Source organism: Carcharodon carcharias, chromosome 1, assembly GCF_017639515.1.
Source record: "Carcharodon carcharias isolate sCarCar2 chromosome 1, sCarCar2.pri, whole genome shotgun sequence".
In the NCBI taxonomy this organism is placed as follows: domain Eukaryota; kingdom Metazoa; phylum Chordata; class Chondrichthyes; order Lamniformes; family Lamnidae; genus Carcharodon; species Carcharodon carcharias.
Window position 1 is genome coordinate 161,893,807 of NC_054467.1, and position 20,671 is coordinate 161,914,477.

At 39.4% G+C, this 20,671-nt stretch overlaps 1 protein-coding gene across 1 annotated transcript in view; it reads right to left on the reverse strand.

Moving 5' to 3' along the window:
• Nucleotides 1-2,685: 2,685 nt before the first annotated feature.
• Nucleotides 2,686-20,671, reverse strand: part of cnot7 (CCR4-NOT transcription complex, subunit 7) — a 52,775-nt gene continuing 34,789 nt past the window's right edge. Inside the window, exons 5-7 of the mRNA XM_041193503.1 lie at nucleotides 13,414-13,558; nucleotides 11,520-11,630; nucleotides 2,686-4,910 (exon numbers count right to left, since the gene is read on the reverse strand). Coding sequence (XP_041049437.1) covers nucleotides 4,779-4,910; nucleotides 11,520-11,630; nucleotides 13,414-13,558 — 388 coding nt within the window. The 3' untranslated portion in view covers nucleotides 2,686-4,778. The remainder of the gene's footprint in view (nucleotides 4,911-11,519; nucleotides 11,631-13,413; nucleotides 13,559-20,671) is intronic.

The following is a 20,671-nucleotide window of genomic DNA, read 5'->3' on the forward strand; positions in this document are numbered from 1 at the left end:
ACCAGGTGCACTGCAGGAATTCACCAAGACTCCTTAGACAGCACCTTCCAAACTCACGACCACTACCACCTGGAAGATCAAGGGCAGCAGATAGATGGGAGCACCAACACTTGGAGGTTCCTCTCCAAATCATTCACCATTCTGACTTGGAAATATATTGCTGTTCCTTCACTGTCGCTGGGTCAAAATCCTGGAACCCCCTTCCTAACAGCACTCTCGGTATACCTACACACATGGACTGCAGCGGTTCAAGAAGGCAGCTCACCACCACCTACTCAAGGGTAACTAGGGATGGGTAATAAACGCTGGCCCAGCCAGCGAAGCCCACATCCCAGGAATGAATTTTTTTTAAAATTATTTTATAATTGGGAAGGGCAAAAAATGGGAGCTCCACAGAAGGTGCTGCAGTAGACACTAAAGCAATTATTAGCAGTGAAACATTAAAATAAGGTAATAGTTTAGGAATAAGGATGCTAGCTTTTTTTAAAAAATTGTATCTGTGTTGCTTCTTTAAATTCACTTCCACCTTTAATGTAGCACCACACAGTACTGGATACCAAATTCTATACGAGTGTGATTAATGATTGGTATAACCAGTTCCACAAGGACTACTTATATCCAGGCCTCATTACAACTTCATAGGTAAGGTGAGGGTGACTGCCTTCAACAGCAAGGCAACATTTGACCAAGCATGTCATCAAGGAGCCTTAGTGAAATTGAAGTCCATGGGAATCAGGGGAAATCTCTCCACTGGCTGGAATCATACCTAGCACAAAGGAAGATGGTTGTGGTTGCTGGAGGTTCATAATCCCAGCCCAGGACATCGCTGCAAGAGCAGCGCCCTAGGCCCAACCATCTTCAGCTGATTCAATGACCTTCTCTCCATCATAAGGTCAGAAGTGGGGATGATTGCAGTGTTCAATCCCATTTGTAACTCTTCAAATACTGAAGCAGTCCATGCCTGCATGCAGCAAGCTTGGCTTACATGTAATCCTACGAAATGGGAGCAGAAGTAGGCCATTCAGCCCCACGAGCCTGCTCTGCCATTCAATAAGATCATGGCTGACCTGTTTGTGTTTCAAATTCCACATTCCCATCTGCCCCGATAATCTTTGATTTCCTTGCCAAACAAGAATCTATTTACCTATGCTTTAAAAATATTCAATGGCCCCATCTGAATAGCCTTCTGAGGCAGAGAGTTCCCTCCAAGAAAAAAATTCTCCTCATCTCTGTCCTAAAAGGGCGACCTCTAACTTTAAAACAGTGCCCCTTGTTCTGGACTCACCCATAAGAAGAAATATCCTTTCCGTGTCCACCTTGTTGAGACCGTTCAGGATCTTTTATACTTCAATCAAGTCACCCCTTGCTCTTCTAGCCTCCAGTGGAAACAAGCCCAGTCTGTCCAATCTTTCCTCATAAGACAATCCGCTCATTCTAGGCATCAATGTAGTAAACCTCCTCTGAAGCACCTCCAACGCATTTACATCCTTCCTTAAATAAGGACACCAAAACAGCACACAGTATGTGGTCTCAACAATGCCCTGTATAGTTGAAGCTAAGTGGCAAGTAATGTTCACGCTATGCAAGTGCCTGGCAATAACCATTTCCATCAAGACAGAATCTAACCATCTCCCCAGAGATGGAGTGCAGTTCGATAGTATAAACCAATGATTTTGATTGGGACTTTCAAAATCTTTACATTTATTTCTAAATTAGATGGGATTTCTGACATCAAAATGATATTAATTGAAGGCCCTTTGCAAGTTGAGACTACACAAAACTTTGTCCTTACTCTGAAGGTTCTAAAGGTCTGGAACAAGATGCCTACCAACATCAAAACAGGATGATAGCTACAAGATGATGTCTGCCTCACCATAAGAAGAATAATCCACATCTGGACATCCGTTGTTTCTGATTTCATACCAACCCATGAAAGCTCCTGTGTGGTAGGAGATACATCAAAACCATACCATGCTCGAGATAATTTTGCAGCATTATCATTTCAGTCCTAAGTGCTAAGACAAAGGAATAGTGCTTCACTGGATGGTTGTAAACTTTACACAGATTATTACTGGAAATGCACAAGCAATTGTACAGCATAACTAATAGTCTGGCGCAAGTACCAAGAAAAATCTGTTATTGGTTTTAACTAAAGTAACATTTCAAATAAATTATCAGATTAGGCTGTAACATGCACTGATTCACAGCAGGTTACCAAAGAAAATTGTAGAATTTTTTTCTATAAGACAACTAGACTGTGGTGTTGATGACTGGAAGAAATAAAATGACCCAAAGATTGACTTCAGACTAAGGTTGTTACCCAAGGCTATAATGAGGCAAATATTAAACAGGAAGCTGTCCTGCAGTTAATCCCTATGTTGGAAGATACATTGAAGGTTAATGCATATAAAGGATTATCTAGAACATCTATTTCTAATTCTAGTATAACTTTGCTTTTGATTATAATTATTCTACCTTGCAGATTGGAGAGGCAATAATAGGTAGAGGAAGCGAAACATTGAACAAGTCATTATCTTCCCAAGGTTCAACTGGAATACACAAAATAACTTTTGCAGTCCAAGTTTGCTGGTCAGGCTGGAAATAGGGTTTGTTTAGTTCCAATGAACAATGTAAAAAGTGAAGGGCATCTTGTGAGTCAATAAAAACAAGCAACCAGACCTTATGTAAGTAAGAAACAAATTTGAAGCCTTTATTTACAAAAAGGTTTAAAAACAAATAATACCTTGTTTTTCACATAATTGTTTTATAAAAGATCCATTAAGTTACAGTTCTGTAACAAAATGAAATAACAGAACACATTAATTACATCGTAGTCACATTGGTCTGGGGATTTTGACCTTTTGCTAAGCTCGTTGAAATCTAATAAGGACTGAATTCTGCAACATGCATTTGATGGTTTCAGGCAAGTACCAGCTATTCACTAAAGGTCTTCCTGCTCAGCTGCTCTAAATGCATGCAGAATACAATGCATAAGACTCAATAATATATTACATGGTGTTTACAGTTCATATATAATGTACTAAAGGGGTTGCATAGCATGTCATGCTGCATCAAAACCAGCATCACTCAGTTGATATACCTACTTAATGCTACTCATGGAATTGCAATACTGTAAAAAGACAAAGTCTGGCTTTTCAAAGATTTTTTAAAATTCCACCTTTTTGATCCTACAGAAGTAAAATGTTCAATAAAACAGTAGCATTAAAGTGTTGATTATGAATTTCTGTTAATTCCGGGTTGTGTGTGGTAACAGCCACTTTGAAAGCCCTAACAGCATTACAATTCAATTTTTACAATGCATGTATGGCCTCGCACTGTGCTAGCAGAGAAACAATTGTCTACCTCTCCATTTATCAAGGGCTTGAATCTCTTCAGACAACAACCCAAAGCACTTAAAATGATTTGATCATTTCTTAGCTATATTCCAAAACAGGAAAACCCTGCTTGTTTTCCCTCGTGTGAATATGTGCTTCCTGCCATTTGCTCTACAGGAGCACAACAGTGAGCAAAAGAGAAGTTGAAGCCCGATTCTCCACTAGGTAGGCAGGAAGGTGAGTCAGAAATAAAAACACTGATTAAAATGTAATTAAATGACAAAATTTCTGCATTACTATGTTTGAAAAAGGATTTGATCAAAGAAAATCTCAACTGAAGTTAAAAATTCCATGTAAATTGGACAGTGCTTTTTTAAACTTTTTGGAGGAAGCCTAGCTTTGGTGTAACTGAGATGCTCCTGCAATGTTGTAATTACTGTTCAATGAAAATGAAAATATATCTTTTATAATAAAGCCAAGTTTTTAAAAAATCTCAGAACATTCTTCAGTTGAAAAAAGGCTCATTGTCATAAACAATATCATATCACAGACATAATCTGGCACTAATGACATCAGTGCTCGGGTGTGATCAGTATAAATTGTAAGTTTTTTAAAACTGAAATTAAACTCATTCAAGTTTTATTTTATTACAACAATGCAGTTCATGTACAAACAGGCGTAGTAGCTGCAACACTAAGCATGTAAGATGCTGGTTTTGGTTCAGCTAGCTGCACTTCCGATATGTTAGAATTGTGTGTATGGGAGGCATTCCCAGAAGAAACTGATGTTAAAAGGAAAAATTGTAAGGCAACACTTACAGGTCTCCTTCTTCAACTGCAGCAAATACAAGAGCTTCAGTAATATTGTTTGCTACCACAAACCGGTAGCGAAGATGCTGTCACACTAAGCCAGCAGGCACGAAAAATCCATTAACAGTAACTCAATGGTGTGAAGTAGTTCAAGTTTCCGAGCTTTCTCATCTCACTTGTGAGAACGTGAGAACAAGAAGCAGCAAAATTCCCATAAAATAGAGGAACCAGTCACTCTTTAAAGTGCAAATTCGATGGTCCACAATCCTGAATAGCTAAAATTCCTGTTTTTATTTTAAGTGCCACATATTAGATTAGATAAATAACCAGTTGATACTTATTGCATGCTTTTAGGAAAAGGGGGGAAAAGTAACTACTTGAAAATTCATCCAGTTGGTTATTCTTCCCACTTTCTCCAGCAACTTTTCAAAGAAAATCTGTATTGGAACTAATTGGGCAGTTATACCAACATGGAGTTTCCTTACCAAGGTCAGAATGACCAAGATGTTGGCACAAATCTAGTGAACAGAAAGAACAGGGAAAAGAAGGAAACCTGAATGTCTGAGCAACTCAGACACAGATAAAAATTAGATCCAGTATATGTGGCCCAAAAAATTAATCTCCCCATTTCCGGTCAAGGCTGCTGTTTATTGGCTTCTTCTTCGTATGCATTTCCCGTACCATTCTGAACATATGACGAGCCTGAGCCAAGGCCATACAGGTGGCCACAATATTTGGCATCATCAATGTGATCCTCAAAGAACATCTGGAAGAAAAAAAGACAGACAAGAAAACAAATCAAAATTCAGAAAAGTCACTACTAGGTAAAAGATTCTTCTAAACCAAATATGTTGGCTTTCTTAATCTATTTTCGGCACCTTAATCTTTAGGGTACTGCAGAAAAATTAACTATTATTTTGAGGATCAATGAGTTTAGTAACCACTTCTGGTTCTGAATGACCTGATCACAACTCACCAATCATTGTTGTTCTGACTTTTTGATTGTATAGTAACTGCTTCCCAAAAAGACAATTAAAATCCACTTTAAAAAAAAATTACTCTGAATCAATCACACAGAAGTATTGTATTTGTATGTCTGATTCATATTAGCTAGCTAATTATAACTTGCAGAATGTACGACAAAATCTAATATGCAATTCTGATCTTGATTTACACACATTTTGCTCTAAAACTAAGAATTACAATTATAAAACCCGGACACCAATAATAGGTTGCTTACATCTATTTTGGCATAGATTAAGCAATTATTCTTAGTACATTAGCTTAGCTGTTAATCCTGGTGGCTTACTGTGCATTTCCACCTATATACATACCACAATGATAACTGAGCTAAGTCAAAGTATACTTTGTTGCAACAATAAAATCACAGAATTGTTAGAGCATGGAAGGAGGCTATTTGACCCATCCTGTCTGTGCCAGCTCTCCAAATGAGCAATTCACTTAAGTGCCATTCCACTGCCTTCTCCCCGCAACCCTCCACATTCTTCCTTTTCAGATAATAATCTAATTCCCTCTCAACTGAATCTGCCCCACCACACTCTCAAGTAGCGCATTCCAGATCTTAACCACTTGCTGCATGAAAAGTTTCTCCCAATATCTCCATTGCTTCTTTTGCCAATTATCTTAAATCTGTGCCCTCTCATTCTTGATCTTTCCACCTTTGGGAACAGTTCTTCTCCTATTTACTCTGTCTAGACCTTTGATAATTTTGAATAGCTCTATCAAATCTCCTCTCAACTTATTCTCCAAGGAAAACAGCCCCAACTTCTCCAAACTATCTATGTAACTGAAGTTGCTGATCCTTGGAACCATTCTCATGAATTTTTTCTGCACCCTCTCTAATGCTTTCACATCCTTCTTAAAGTCTGGCACACAGAACTAGATGCAATACTCCAGTTGAGGCATACAAGTTCAACATAACCGCCTTGGTCTTGTACTCTATGCCCCTACTAATAAAGCAGACGATACTGTATGCTTTACCTACACTCAACCTATACTGCCACCTTCAAATGACTTATGCACCCTCTGCTCCTATACCTCCTTTAGAATTGTACCTCTTATTTTATATTGTCTGTCTGCATTCTTCCTACCAAAATTAATCACTTCACACTTCTCTGCATTGAATTTCATCTGCCACTTGTCTGCCTATTCCATCAATCCACAACTTGTCCATGTCCTTTTGAAGTTCTACACTAGACTCCTCACAGTTCTCAACATCTCCAAGTTTTGTATCATCTGCAAATTTTGAAATTGTGCCATGCTTACCAAAGCCTGGGTCATTAATATATACCAGGAAGAGCAAGGGTCTGAACACTGACCCCTGAGGAACTCCACTACAAAACTTCCTCCAGTCCAAGAAACATCCATTAGTCACTACTCTGTTTCCTGTCACTCAGCCATGTTGCTGTTGTCCCTTTTTCTCCATGAGCTATAACTTTGCTCAAGTCGATTGTGTGGCACTGTATCAAATGCCTTTTGGAAGTCCATGTACACCACATCAAAACCATTAGCTTCATTAACCCTCTCTGTAACCTCCTCAATAAACTCCAGCAAGTTAAACAGAACTTTCCCTTAACAAATCAATGCTAGCTTTCCTTACTTAGCCTACAGTTGCCCAAGTGACCATTAATTTTGTCCCGAATTATTGTTTCTAGAAGCTCCCGCACCACCAAAGTTAACTTGTTTCTCATCGCCGGGCTTAGAGCTAAACATAGGGCCAAAAATTCAATATGGCTAATTTGCACGTGGAGGGATAGCGATGCACAACTACCCCACACTTGATCAAGGTGATGTAGACAGCACAGAAACCTCGTGTTGTTTGCTCTGTTCCACGATTGCGCTACGCAGCCCAGCACTAAGTGCGCTGCTAAGCGGCTGCAAATTTAACAGGAAGCCTAGATTCTTGTGAAGCTAACACATTAAAGCCAGCCTGCCCCTTTTAAAGGGATAATGTATTCTAGCAGTAGCATCTGTTGGAACTGTTTCAGAAAGTGTTTCTCACAGGAAATAAATAGTATCAATGGAACAGCTAGAGAGAAGGCTCCCAGGTTCTTCAATGCAGCACTGGAGGTTTTAGTTTAGGAGGTGGAAAGGAGGAGAGGTGTGTTCGGTTTTGGCAGGAGGCCTGGAAGCCCTCCAAACATACTCTGAAAGGAAATGGAAGAAGGTCTCCCTTGGGGTCGACACAAAGAGACTGGTCCAGAGGACCTGGTTGTAGTACTGCAAAGAAATTCAATTACCTTACACAAATGGTCAAGGTCAGTGAATGCATCTTCAAACGCATCACCTACCCATCACATGACTAACTTCACACATTTTCAACTCACTCATCAACAATTTCTAGCAACTACAATTCATGCCTAAATTCAAATGCTCCAATGACCCTCAAACACTTCCTACTGTTGCAAGCCTTATACCCACATCTTGCAGATTCTGTATACTTCCAGCTATACAGCTGTGACAGGCAAATCACCCAAACACATTGCAATACACTCAATGACACTCTTCCCACTTTCTTGCAGGACAAGGTGGCACCTAATATGAGTGAGCTGTAGATAGCCACTGGGGTGCAGACATGGCTGCTTCTCTTCAGCCCCTTGGAAAGGACGGTGCTCCAAATTATTGGCACAGAAATTACTGAGGCCACTGCAACCATCATTACTGAAAGCTTCCAGGATGATAACATATTCCTGCCTATGTACCCTGTCAGATCCCACTTCAAGCAAGTGTTGAAAGGGAGGGAGGGGGTTGGGAGGGGGAAGTGGTGAGCAAAACAGCTGTTTCAAAAAACAGACTGTGTGCGTGTGGTTACAATGTGGTTCTTGGCACATACGTAACAACCGTGCTAAATTGAAAATGGAGTGAGTGCTATTTGGGTAAGTTCTGTTATCTACAAACTACGTTAAAATACACTATTAGATTGCGCTTTAAATGGGAGATACCGGCTCAAAGTTGCAGATGGTGCAACTATGACCCTTTGCTCTCCACCTACCCTGCCCTTCTGCATTTGTATTTAGGTATTCTAGAACTGCTCCCTGGCCAGCCAGCATAGCCTGATGAAGAGTGTGAACAAGAGCAGATGTCGGGTGAAGAAACACTGTCACATGGAAACATGCAGCCATCAGTTCAGATAGAGACACTGCATGGACTTTGGAGTGTGGTTTAGAACTGTGATCAGCAGTCACTCATGCTGCAGCCAGACTGGGAGGGGGGACTGTGCGTGTGCCAGCTACCAGAGGGCAAGGTCGCAGACGAGTTCTTTTGCAGAGAACTCAAACAAGGGCTTTGGTGAGGCAATATACAGACAGACTTATGGGCACGTACACAGAAATACTTGGTGCATTTGTTGGCCAACCACTGTCTTCACGGTTAAGTGGATGGGGGAGCCTTTCTCCAACTTGGCACACTGCTTTCAGCAGAGATGCTCAGGCTGCTGCCATCATGGCTGCTGATCTCAAAGGGACATGCAGACTCTCAGCAGTCCGGCAATCTATCCTCCAACAGATTACTAGGATTGCCGAGATGCCACCCATAGGGAGTGGCAATGGCTCTTTGGTTCACAAATCTTATGTCCCTTCTCAGGATGACAGAATCTGTGCTCCCATTGCTCTCACCACTGCCACTTTGCCAGTTCCCTTGCTGATGCCTCTCACCCAGCCAACCAGTCCAAGCTGCTGCAGCCCATGCTGGGGTGATGCAGTCCATAGCTCAGCCCTCTACAGTCTCCCACTGAAAGTCAGTAGGCCTTCACCAGCCATACTGCACCCACTGTGGTAGTACTATGATGAAGCAATAGGCCAGGCAAAGGCAGCCACATGACAGGTAAAAAAGGGAATACACAATGGTAAGGAGTTATGTTTTGTAAATATTATTTGAATGCATCATTCATCAGATGTAATTTTTTAAACAAATGAGCAATGTACCCAAGATGAATTTCCAAATGGACAAAGTGAACTGATTGACTGATTATTATTCAGTGTTGTTAGATAAAGTTGTTACAGATTATTTTTAGTGGTGTCTTTTATTTCAAGATTTTAACAAAGAGGACATTGTGATACTACATTGCTGAGGAATGGAAAGGTGGGAAATTGTGAAGCAACAGTGATGAGAGGATATTTTCAGGGGAACTCTAGTCTGATGAGCTGCTCAAGGACAGCAAAGCTGTCTCCTTCCTTCTTGCTCCCAAGTGCTCATCAAAGGTCAGATGGCAAGATCTGTGCCCTCATCATTGCAAGGTCAAGTAGAACACAGCAAACCACTGCAAGTTTGGAAACACATTCCAGTAAGTATTGGATGGCATTACCTCCACCAGCCTTCAAGCAGTTCCTGCAGTGGAACTATTGCTTGAGAATAACCGATGGCTTGCTCCACAATGTCAAACAAATTTGTACTGTTTTCTTTTTCCTACAGCTTGCATCAGGACAAAAATTTTAAATACTTATTGCCTCAAAGCTTACACAAACCAATACAAGGTAAAAAGCACCTCTGCACCTAGTTCTTCTCTCAAATTTCCAATGTTTGTCTTTTACTTACACTGCATAAATTTTTATGAACAGTGTGACCACTCAAGTGACCTTTCAGAAAAGCTTTCCTTACTCATACGTCAGCACTCATCATAGGTGGATTCCACTCTTTAGCTTTATGAGTTTAAAGCCTGCTAATATAAAAATAAACCACTTTTCTAAAATATCTGATTGAAACTTGTGGCCTTTCTCAAACAATTCTTGCCAAATCATTATAGCTTCACATTGTACAACTGCATTGAGCATTGATGCTATTTATCCAAGGTGTATATATTTGGAAGGAATTAGGTTTACACATGTAAAGATTTTTGACAGGACTACAAGTATCAATTGAAGCACTAAAAATTTAATTTCAAACCATTGCGGCATAAAGAACACAACATTACAAATTCAAGTATTTATATATTATTTTAGCGAAAACAGAAATAAACTATACAATGTACATTTAACACTATGATCAGTTTTCCATCAATTCTGGATTGTAATTCTCAAATTAGAGAACCACTCACATTTAAAATCATTCCGCTGAGCATTTGCACTGCAGCAGATAAACAGCCGCATAAAATATTGAAGGAAAAAATTATTTTTTTGGTTCTCCATATTTAAGTCTAAACAGCCTACAGGATTCTGTGGAGAGATATGTTTATTGATGGAATAGTCTTCAATCTAGCGAAGTAAATGCTGACTTGGGTTGAAGTACTCAAAAATGAAAAGAATACTCAGTGAGCACACTTTCTCAAGCCAATTAGGGGTGAACAATGAATGCTGGCTTTGCCAGCGATGCTCATATTCCACAAAAGATAAGAAAAAATAAAAAGTAGGGGGATATGGGTTCGGTTCTAATACAGGAGTTGTCAGAAAATGGTCCATGATTCGGAGTGAGGGCCTAAACAATAAAATTAACTGAACGACTTTTATTTAATATTTACATTGTTTTTAGATTGCTATTACAAGAAATTAAATGAAAAGATAGAACTGTCTTTTACTATTGTACAGCATGGCATTCCTAGAGTCTTAAGCGCAATTCACAATTTGAGCAAATAATCTAGGCGGAGAATTTAGTGCAGTACTATGGTGACTCTGTGTTGTCAATGGTAACATCCTTCAGGCGGGATGTTAAACTGAGGTCCAGTCCTCATGTCCAGGTGGATGTAAAATATCCCGCATCACTTTCTCGGAGAGGAGTAAGGATCTGCGAGATTTACTGGCCAATATTAATCCCTAAATAATTGCCATCAAAAGAATGAACTGGTCATTCATTTTACTGTTGTTCATAAGACCTTGCTATGTGCAAAATTGGCTATCATGTTTGTATACAAAACAACAGTGATTACACTACAAAACAATTGCACTGGGACATTGAGGACGTTAAAGAAGCTGCTGGTTCTTTTTCTTCTAGTTTCTTTTCTTTCATTCAATAATATCTCTAATTATATGAGTATAGTTAATTTTATTATTATGATGTTAATAGTATTAGGATCTGGAATGCAGTCAGAGTGTGGCGAAGGCAGATTCAATTGAGGCCTTCCAAAGATAAGTGAGTGATTGAAAATAAAAGAAATTCAGGGCTGCAGGGAACAGGGAGGGGAGTGGGACTAAACAGGTGTTTTTACAGAAAGTTGGCATGGATGCAACAGTCCAAATGGTCTCCTTTGCTGTATCCATTCCATGATTTTATAAGTAAACACTAAATTCTGAAACTTAAGTGAAAATATTATATAAAAAACAATATTAACCACTCACAAATGATGTGTCGAGTCCTGAAAAATATCACGAAGAGACTCAAACAGATTTAACTTTTAAAGTTTTAACTTTTATGTTGATATGCATACCTCTCGCATTTTGAAAAAAGCCATCCCTGTTAATAGAGAGTCTGAGCCTGCTTGATGCTGTGGCCCAATTCGCTCTAACTCCAATTGTTCAGCTACTTCCTGCAAGCCACCCTGCACAAACAAATCTCAGTTAGATATATTTTGTTTATATAGCGTACACAGTATTTAAAGAAAGATGGGAAAAAGAAATATAAGTAATTGCACTCAGAAATATGTTGCACTGGCAATCAAATATTCTAGCTAAACAATAATCGAAATTTCTTAAAATAGCACCATAGCAGACTGAGCAAATCCAAACCATTAGAATAGCATTATGAACTTTAAAAATTTATATCCACTGGATCACAAAGTGTGCAAGCAAGGTGGGGCTTTGGGAAAAGGTGCACCAAATTCATCTGCAAAGCAAATTAAAACGCCAGTTGTTCTAAAACAATTTAAACATATTAGCCACATATTGTTTCCATAATCAGTCTTATAAAAATGACATATGCTGACAGTGCAGTAAATCATTATCAATCTGCCATAACATTTCAGAAAAAATACTGTCCTCTCAAAAATGTCCTTCTCAAACAGGAAACCTAGAATAATTTACATAGAGGAGCTAACCCTTTGACTCTAGCTACAATTATAATTAAAACTAAATGATGATTCTATTAATTACTCAGACTCATTCATTAGCCAGGTCAGTTTTCCATATTAAAGACTGCAGAAAGTACATATGAACAAGAGCAGGAATAGGTCATTCAGCCCCTTGAGCCTGCTCTGCCATTTAATAAGATCATGGCTGAGCTGATAGTAACCTGAAATCTGCATCCCACCTACCCCCAATAACCTATTACTCCCTTGCTTACCAAGAACCTATCCATCTCTGCCTTAAAAATATTCAAAGACTCTGCTTCCACCACCCTTCCAGAAAGAGAGTTCCAAAGACTCACGACCCTCTGAGTGAAAACATTTCACCTCCACTCTATTTTAAATGGGTGACCTCTTATTTTTAAACTGTGACCCCTAGTTCTAGATTTTTTCAGAAGAGGAAACATCCTCTCCACATCCACCCTGTCAAGACCTCTCAGGATCTTATATATTTCAGTCAAGTCGCCTGTTACTCTTGTGGATACAAGCCTAGCCTGTTCAACCTTTCCTCATAAAACAACCCACCCATTCCAGGTGTTAGTCTGGTAAACCTTCTTTGAACTGCTTCCAATGCATTTACATTCTTCCTTAAATAAGGTGACCAATACTGTATACGTTGTTACTTACTGCAGTAAACTAATATTCCACATACTCAATCTCTCAGGATTCTCTTGGTTGATATCAGCAATCAAGTTTTGTAATTAAAAACAAAATGGTCTATCAGCATCTTTTAAAAAAATATGGATTAATGGTGTAGACCTCTATCATCTGATGGTATTGGATATTTTTTATTCTTAAGAATTTTCTGGTTTCATTTCTGGTTTGCCAAATGTATATATTTTTTTCTTTTACCTCAGTTGTAATTTTGTCAAGTGTTCACATTAACTCAATCTTTAAGTTTCTGGTACTATAAACTCATATGGCTTAAACAACTTTGAGAAACATGGCAACTGTAAACATACTCTGTTTAATTCAAGGTTAGTGATACAGTTTACTTTTTAAAAATTATGAGAGAATGCTATTTTAGTGGCAAGGGTATCTGTGGTGCTGGATATACCAATGAATTTAACACAGTAAGCTTAGACATGTACATTAATACATATTTGTTAATTGATTTGACATTGGCCATAGCCTTCAAAAATTTAGTTTTCCACAAAACAACCTTTCGTAAATACAGCAAAGACTAATACTTGTGCAGTACTGAAAACCTTTAAATATAAACCACTCTCATGATTCAGTTTAAGATAAATTACAGCAATACCTTAAGATTTTTGCAACTTTTCATGAGGTATTTCACATCATAAATTACAGGGAAAAACAACCGTAGAATTTCAAAGAAGTCTGGTTCTTCTTCAGGCAAGTTGGAATTCGTGAGTATTTTAATCAAGTAGCCAAAGTCATACCCGCTGTAAAGAAACAATCATACTTTGATTACCAAAACCTTATTTTCAATGTTAACCACTCAACAATGCATTAACAATACTGCAAACCACAGAGACCAAACAACAGGATGCAGGTTTACAGCTGTGATTTTCCTCACAGCAAGTTACTGCCCTCTGCAACAGATGACCTTGCCATTTTTGTGCACCACTTAATGCTGGTTTCAGAGCATCAATAACGCAAGTTTGCCTCCCACAAACACACCTGTGAAATGGTCAAGGGAGTGGAAGAATGTGTTTTTTTTAATATTGTTATTCGTATTCCTTGAATGTGATAGCTATTCACAAATCACGATGAACATGTTGCTGCTGGTAGGTTTTTTAAATTACTTTGTGCAATGTGGGCATCACTAGTAAGGCCAGCATTTATTACCCATCTTAATTGCCACTGAGGTGGTGGTGTAGGTATGCTCAGTGTTGTTAGGTAGGGTGTTTCAGGATTTTAAACCAAGGATGATGAAAGATTGGTGTAGATTTCCAAGTCAGGATTGTAGAATTGAAATCCCCTCCAACTGGAAATTTATGGAATATAATTTCAAACCCACAGACGTGTTTTGACCTCATGATTGGAACTATAAATTTCAAAAATATAAGCTGCAGTCAGCAGTACAGGTCTGGACAGCAAGGGGTTAATTCGGACATTTAGTGAAAACACAGTGACTCCTCAAAAGTGTTTGGACGTTGACTAACGCAATCAAGAAGTCTGATTACCCAATGCAGTGGCATAAAGGACATATCATCAATACAATACACTCAAGAAATTATTCAGCCACCACAGACAATAGTACTGGAACAGGGTCATTCAAACCCTCAATAACTTTGGAGTCCTGTGCTTCTACTGTGTCACGTCAAACAGCTGGAGAATTACTCATACAATGAAAACTGATAATATTTGTGTAGATATATCTTCCATGGAAAATCCTGTATTATTTCAACCAGCAGGAGCTGATGCCATTTGTCTGGACTGTGGAATCTACTAAAAGGACATTGGAACAACCTTTGGAAATATGTTTTAACATTTCTAAATTAAATTGTTATAAAAACAGAGCAGATCTTGAGCATCTAGGCTGTTGTTGGAAGAAGGGTCAAGTTTGGTCACCTCGACTCAGACCTACAGTCAACACCGAACAGACCAACTGTGTTGGGGATTGTAAGTTTCAGTCAAATCATAGTTATATTGGTCTGAGGGTATTGTGAAGGTTTGGGGCGAAAACTTAGTGTTTTTTGCCAGTACCTTATAAATTGGTTTCAGCCACATTTTGGTGATATTGGTCTGGGTTTTTTTTTAAGGTTTCATGACAGGACGTGGTGTTTTGCCTGTGTTTTTATAAGTTTTAACAGAGTCATGGTGACTTCGTGTCAGGTACTGGGAATAGGTGGTTTTAAATTTTGGGTTTTGTACTGTGGGATTGTGGGTGATTCAATAAAGCAATTGTGAATTATCAGAAGAAACTTGTCTCGCTGGTCATTCTGACACTTGTGAACCTGGTGTCACGAACTTGACTGTGGCGAGGGTCTCATAGGGAAAAGGGGAAGTCCCACAGACTCCTGAGCCACTTGGTGGGGAACCTGCAGGTGGTGGTATTCCCACGTGCTTGTCATCCTTATTCTTCTAGGTGGTAAAGGTCACAGGTTTGGAAGGTGCTGTCGAAGAAACCTTGGTGAGTTGCGGCAGTGCATCTTGTAGATGGTACACATTGCTGCCACCGTACATTGGTGGTGGATGGAATGCATGTTGAAGGCGTTGGATGAGGTGCCAATCAAACAGGCTGATTTGTCCTGGGTGATGTCGAACTTCTTGAGTGTTGTTGGATCTGCATTCACCCAGGTAATGGAGAGTTTTCTATCTCACTACTGACTTGTGAAAGGGAAAAGGATTTGGGTAGCTCCTGCAGAATACCCAACTTTTGACCTGCTCTTGTAGCTATAATATTTACGTGGGCAGTCTAGCTACGTTGCATGCCAGGGTGTGGTTGGTGCCGAGTGCCAGCAATTACCGAGAATGCACTACTCAATCAAATCCTGCCTTGATGTCAAAGGCAGTCACTCTTATATTACCTCTGGAAATTGGCTCTTTTATCCATATTTGGATCAAGGCTATAATGAGGTCTGGAGCAGTGTGGCCTTGATAGAACCCAAACTGACTTTGGTGAGCAAGTTATTGCTAAATAAGTGCCACTTTATAGCACTGTTGACAATGCCTTTGTTGATGGCTGAGTGTAAAGCGATGGGTTTGTCCTGTTTTTGTGTACAGGGCATATCTGGCCAATTTTCTACTTCATCAGATACTTGCTGAAGTTGTGCTGTACTGGAAGAATTTGGCTAGAGGTAAGGCTGGCTCTGAGGCAGAAGTCTTCAGCCGCAAGGGTATTGGGGGCCATAGCCTTTGCTACATCCTGTGCACTTAACCGTTTCTTGATATGAATATAAGAACAAATGAAACAGGAGGAGCAGTAGACCATAACAGCCTGTCAAACCTGCTCCACCATTCAATATGGTCATGGCTAATCTTCTGCCTCTACCCCATTTTCCCACCTGTTTCCCATTTCCCTCAATTCCATGAGACACATCATAGATATCACATGGAATAAATCAAATTGCTTGAAGACCGACTATTGTGATGGTGGGGACCTGAGGAAATAGAGATGGATCATTCACTCTGCACTTCTAAATCAATCCCACTTATTGGTTCCATACAATACAGGACTTTGTCTCCACAAAAACTGTGCCATGATCACTCCTACTAATACTGTCAAGGACAAATGCATCCATGACAGGTAGATTGGTGAAAATGAGGTCAGATCAGCTTTAATTTCTTGTTGGTCCAGTTGCAGGTCCAGTTAGGTCACCATGTCCTTCAGAACTCAACCAGTTTGGTTAGTAATGGCACTATCGAATCATTCTTATTGATGGACACTGATGTCCCCCAACCAGAGTATATTTGGTGCCGCTGCTACCCTCAGTGCTTTTTCCCCAAAGCGGTGTTCAACATGGAGCAGCACTGATTCATCAGCTGAGGGAGTGCAGTAGGTGGTAATCAGCAGCAAGTTTACTTGCCCTTGCTTTTATTGTGAAGCCATGAGGCTTCAATTGATCCAGAGTCAATGTTGAGGACCCCCAGGACCAGTCCTTCCCAAGAATATACCACAGTGCTGTCACTTCTGGTGGACATGTCAGTGGGACAGAACATACCTAGAGCTGGTGACTGAGGAATCTAGGACATCAGCTATAAAGTATGATACTCTAAGTATGACTCTGTCTGGTTGTTGCTTGACTAGTCTTTATGACAGCTCCCTCAGTTTTGGCAGATATTAAAGAAGAGGGCTTTGCAGGATTGACTTGGCTTGATGTGCCTTTGACATGTCCAGTGTCTGGGTTGACACCAGGTGGTCTGACTGGTTTGATTCTAATTGTTTTTCCACAATAATCAGACAACTGAGGGGCTTGCTAGGCCATTTGGGAGAAAAATTAAGCATATTATTACAGATCTGGAATCTCACACAAGCCAGACTGGGTAAGGACAGTAGATTTCCTTCCCTAAAGGACAATAGCGAGCCAGGTGAGTTTTTACGACAATATGAGGGCAACAATGATCATGAAACTGATTCTAGCTTCTAATTCCAGATTTATTTCACCAGCTCACATAGTGGGATTGGAATCATGTCTCCAGATCTTTAGTCCAGGCCCCTAGATCACTAGTCCAGTAGCATAACAACTACACAATCATACCCCTATGCCCTGCATTATGAAGTGCACTACTGTTCCTATTAATCATTATCATACGTATACACTCAAGACAATTGTAGGCATGTGAGCATTATCGGTCTATAGAAGATTATTATAGTACTTCCACTCTCCTAGGGGCAAGGCATTGCCACTGGGTGGCCATTATATCAGAATGGTATGTTCTTAACTACTCAAATGGTCATGGTACTTTCAAGGATTAGATTATGAGAAGAGATTAGATTAGACTAGACTTGTATTCCTCGGAACACGGATGATTAAAGGATGATTTGATCGAGCTTTGTAGGATTTTGAAAGGAATTGATAAGATAGATAGACTTTCTCCGGCTGGAGGGGTCGTCTACGACAAGGGAGCATAACCTCAGTCAGAGACAGGCTATTCCGGAGAGAAGTAAGGGAACATTTCTTCACTCCAAGGGTGGCAGTAGTGTGGAACTCTTCCCTATAAATAGACGTTAGCTCAGTTAATAATTTTAAATGAGATTTATTGATTTTTGCTATACAAGGGAATAAAAGGATATGAAGACGGGCGCGCGGGGTTGTGTGTGTGTGTGTGAATGGAGATAAGATGCAGGTCAGCTATGATCTCACTAAATAGAATAAGATTAAGGGGCTGAATGGCCAACTTCTATTCCTGTCTTCTTGAGTACTTCCAAAGGAATTGCTATAACTATCTTTTTGGCCTGCAGTGAAAATGTGTGGTCCATCCATAGAAGTCATCTCAGAAAAAAGGACCTCACTGTCCAATTCACAGACCTTCAGAAGATCTCCTTTTATCTTCAGCTTATCTGCAGATCTTATGAGAAGATTCAGATTACAAAACTAAGCAATTCGGGTCTGACTAACCTGAACAGTACACTACACTCCTAGGTGCTGGGTAGCCATTACAATCTGTTACATCCAAGGTTATCCATGAAGGCCTCCACAATGGGAAGCGAATTCTCCCTCCTATTTTGGAATTAATAAAACCTGACAAGACAAAAATTACAGTGTTCTCTATTGTGAAAGCCCCATGCAGTGAATGGGATAGTGGCCACTCTTTGCTTTTCAGAATTCTTAGTAAATGCTATCTGGTTTGTTAAGTTCTGACATCAAATATTTGTCAAGTTCAGACAGGTTCTTTGATGTGCAGCAAAAAAGAGTGATGCAACTCCATGGCCTAGCTCCTCTGCATCTCTGTCACCTCCTCAAATCCTACAACTCAGATATCTGAGCTCCTCCAATTCTGGCCTCTTACGCAGCCTTGATTTCAATTGCTTCACGATTGGCGGCCATGCCCTCAGTGGTCTAGGCCTCACCCCATTCAAGATGCTTCTTATAATATAGCTCTTTCACCAAGCCACTGATCATCCATCCTAATATCTCATTTCATTGCAGAATTTGTTTGATATTGCTTCTAAAGCGCCTTGGGACTTTTTACTGCATTAGAAACACACTAAATGCAAGTAGTTGCTGTTGCATTAATTGATTTTCTTAGCCTCTTTCCATGACCCCCAGTACAAAACACTTGTCAATTAACAATCAGATTAAAACAGCAATGCTTAACAACAGCACAAAATATATTTCAAGTAGCTGACTTGCTGATAGAATTGCAAGAAACCACATATATATTGGCTCTAGAAATTGTCATAACATAACTACTAGCTAGAATCTCAAAATAATCCTATATTCTCTGGAGTTTAGAAGAATGAGAAGTTATCTCAATGAAACATGCAAGAGGCTGAAGGTGCTTGACAAGGTAAACACAAGTTGCTTCCCCTGGCTGGAGAATTTAGAACATTGGGGGCACAGTCTCAGGGTGAGGGCTCAATCATTTAGGACTGAGATAGGAAATTTCTCCTCTCAAAGGGATATTCTTTGGAATTCTCTGCCCCAGAGAGTTGTGGATGCTCCACATTGTTGAATGTATTTAAGATTGAGACAAACAGATTTTTGTTCTCTTTGGGAATTGAGAGATACGGGGTACAGGCAGGAAAGTGGAGCTGAGATCAGCCACAATCATACTGAATGGCGGAGCAGGCTTAATGGGCCATATGGCTGACTCTGGTTCCTAGTTCTTAGGTTTTATGCTCTTACCCATTGAAATAGTGTTCTTCCTAAAACACCTTTTTTTGTGTTTCAACATGCTGTCCATTCATTTCCCATTCCTTGATACATTTGCCAAGTTCAAAGATTAGAACTTGAAAATTGAATACTTAAATGTATTATTTTCCTACATCACATTGGTATAAGTTTTAGCTTGTTGAGAACACTAAACCCTGCAACACAGATGAAGTAAATGTATGCAAACTCAATTATTAAAATGAACTCAATATTTACTTGTTGAGACACAATAGTTCCTGATAATAGCTCGTATGTAAAGTGAATGTTCTGACATTGCTCAAAATAAGTTTGATAATGCATTGTTTTATAAGGGCAGGAGCTTAACATCAGATGATGTACAGTGTTTTACATTGCTAAGGTGAAGCAGTGGGCCTTTAAGGCTACAAAATCAATTAGTTAGGTCAGAACTTAGTTAATTGTTTGATGAAATTCTGCAGGTGAGGTTAAAGTTTAATTGTGTTTCAGCCTGTGAGTCAGAGCCCAGGATGAAATGCCCAGCAAAAACAAAAAATGTTACTATAAAATTCATTGTCTAACATTAATCAGAATGCCTGTAGAGAGGTAGCCTCTGTTCATTTCTTTCTCTGAATATTTCAAACAACTTTAAGTTGCAAAATTATTGTAAGAAATTTGCAAATGAGTCTGTAAGGAAAGGGTTATTCAGAGTAAGAGCAGAAGTTTGCTATTGGCTTGGAGTGATTTAAAACTGCTGTTTTGTTAATTTTTAACAATTGTTTGTTAAACTGGGAGAACAATTTTTAAATTGCAGTATCTTAAAACAACTAATTGATGTTATGGTTGTGTAACTACACAGCAATTCTAACATGGTGACCACTGATCTTTCAAACTGGGACTGACACTTCTAGCACTGGTGTGTTTTTAATATGAAGTAATCACCTGCTAAATGGGTTAAGTTCATTGGGAACGTGCCAATGTGTGCTGACCTCAGATTTGAGAGAAGTGTAGCACTGATCTGTAGCTGCAAGAACATTAGTTTATCCTGCAAAAGAAAAAGTCTGCATAAAACATTATCTTTTTAATTAAAGTCTCTGTAGGATATGATGACCAGGTTAGTGATTAGGGGGTACAGGATCAAAGACAGACTTATAGTTAACATTTCACTTGGTCAAATTGCAATTAAATATAACAGGAAAGAAATAAGTGGGAAAAATAAGGGGATGCAGTGAGCTCACTGTAAAAGGAGCTAGTGAGGGCAGGATCTTAGCTTGTTGA